Below are 1,249 nucleotides of genomic sequence, written 5' to 3'. Positions count from 1 at the left end.
CCAAGGTAACTCTAGTAACTCTAACTGGCTTTCACTTAAAGAACTTGTCATTAAGCAAGCTAAAATCAATGAAAGCATGAACAAAAGATTGTTAGCTAATGACAAGACTCTTGAATCATTAACTGCTAAAATGGATTCCCTTGTTTCTTCTGTTAAGGACCAATTAAACTTTAATAAAATTTTAGAGTCTCAAATAGCACAAATTGCTGCTACTGTTCCTTCTTCTGTAAATTCTTGCAATATCTTTAATGTGACCACGAGAGGGGGTAAGACCACTCGTGATCCACCATATCCTGACATGACAAAAAAGACTGCAAGAAAAGATAAGGAAGTTGAGGAAGACAAGGAAGAAGCACCATCTAAGCAGGAAAACACCAAGTTCTATGGAAAGACAGCTCCGCACGAGTTCTACGACACCAACATTCTGCTGCCATTTCCAAGAACAAGGAAGCCAACCACCGATGAACAATTCGGGAAGTTTGTTGAGGTAATTCGGCAATTATATGTCAATATTCCACTACTTGATGCAATGCAGGTTCCAACCTATGCCAAGTATTTGAGAGACATCCTCAACAACAAACGCCCGCTGCCTACAACTGAGGTGATTAAGCTAACAGAAGAATGCAGCGCGGCGATACTAAACCAACTACCAGAAAAGAAGAAGGACCCTGGATGTCCTACCATCGACTGCTCCATTGGGACACATCACTTCGAGCATGCACTGTGCGACTTGGGAGCAAGTGTCAGTGTCATGCCAAAGGTAATATTTGATAAACTAACCCATGCTGTTTTGTCCCCTACATCAATACATTTGCAGTTAGCGGATCAGTCAATTCGCCATCCTGCGGGGGTAGCTGAGAATATCCCCGTAAAGATACGCGAGTTCCTGGTCCCTGTGGATTTCGTGGTACTCGACATGGAGGTGGATGAAAAGACTCCACTTATCCTGGGAAGACCATTTCTCAGCACTGCTAATGCACATATTGACGTTGGAGCCGGAGAAATTCAATTTACAATCAATGGGGCCCAGGAGAAGTTCAACTTCAAACCAAAGGTAGTGCAATGCTCACTAATCTTGGCAGTGGATGTGGCAACCGTCACATTCATAACTAGGCCAAAGAAAAAGACCAATCCAACGCCAAGAGCAAAGAGCAAGAAAATATGGAAGAAGAAGGTAATACAACCGATGACACCTCCGAAGAAAATTTCTGTATCAACTCAAGGAGGAGGTCCTGTTCTAAGGACCTGA

At 42.9% G+C, this 1,249-nt stretch overlaps 1 protein-coding gene across 1 annotated transcript; it reads left to right on the top strand.

The window, feature by feature from the left end:
• LOC110430412 lies at positions 299–1,249 on the top strand. Its single transcript, XM_021448081.1, has one exon. The coding sequence runs from the start codon at positions 299–301 to the stop codon at positions 1,247–1,249; it is 951 nt and encodes a 316-aa protein (XP_021303756.1).

The sequence above is a fragment of the Sorghum bicolor genome, chromosome 9, assembly GCF_000003195.3.
Source record: "Sorghum bicolor cultivar BTx623 chromosome 9, Sorghum_bicolor_NCBIv3, whole genome shotgun sequence".
Lineage (NCBI taxonomy): Eukaryota > Viridiplantae > Streptophyta > Magnoliopsida > Poales > Poaceae > Sorghum > Sorghum bicolor.
The sequence above is the reverse complement of the archived record's forward strand: the minus strand, read 5'-3'. Positions and strand labels throughout refer to the sequence as shown.

Excerpts from the sequence above, each read along its gene's own strand:
- LOC110430412 (XM_021448081.1), top strand. The coding sequence starts at position 299 with ATGACAAAAAAGACTGCAAGAAAAGATAAGGAAGTTGAGGAAGACAAG.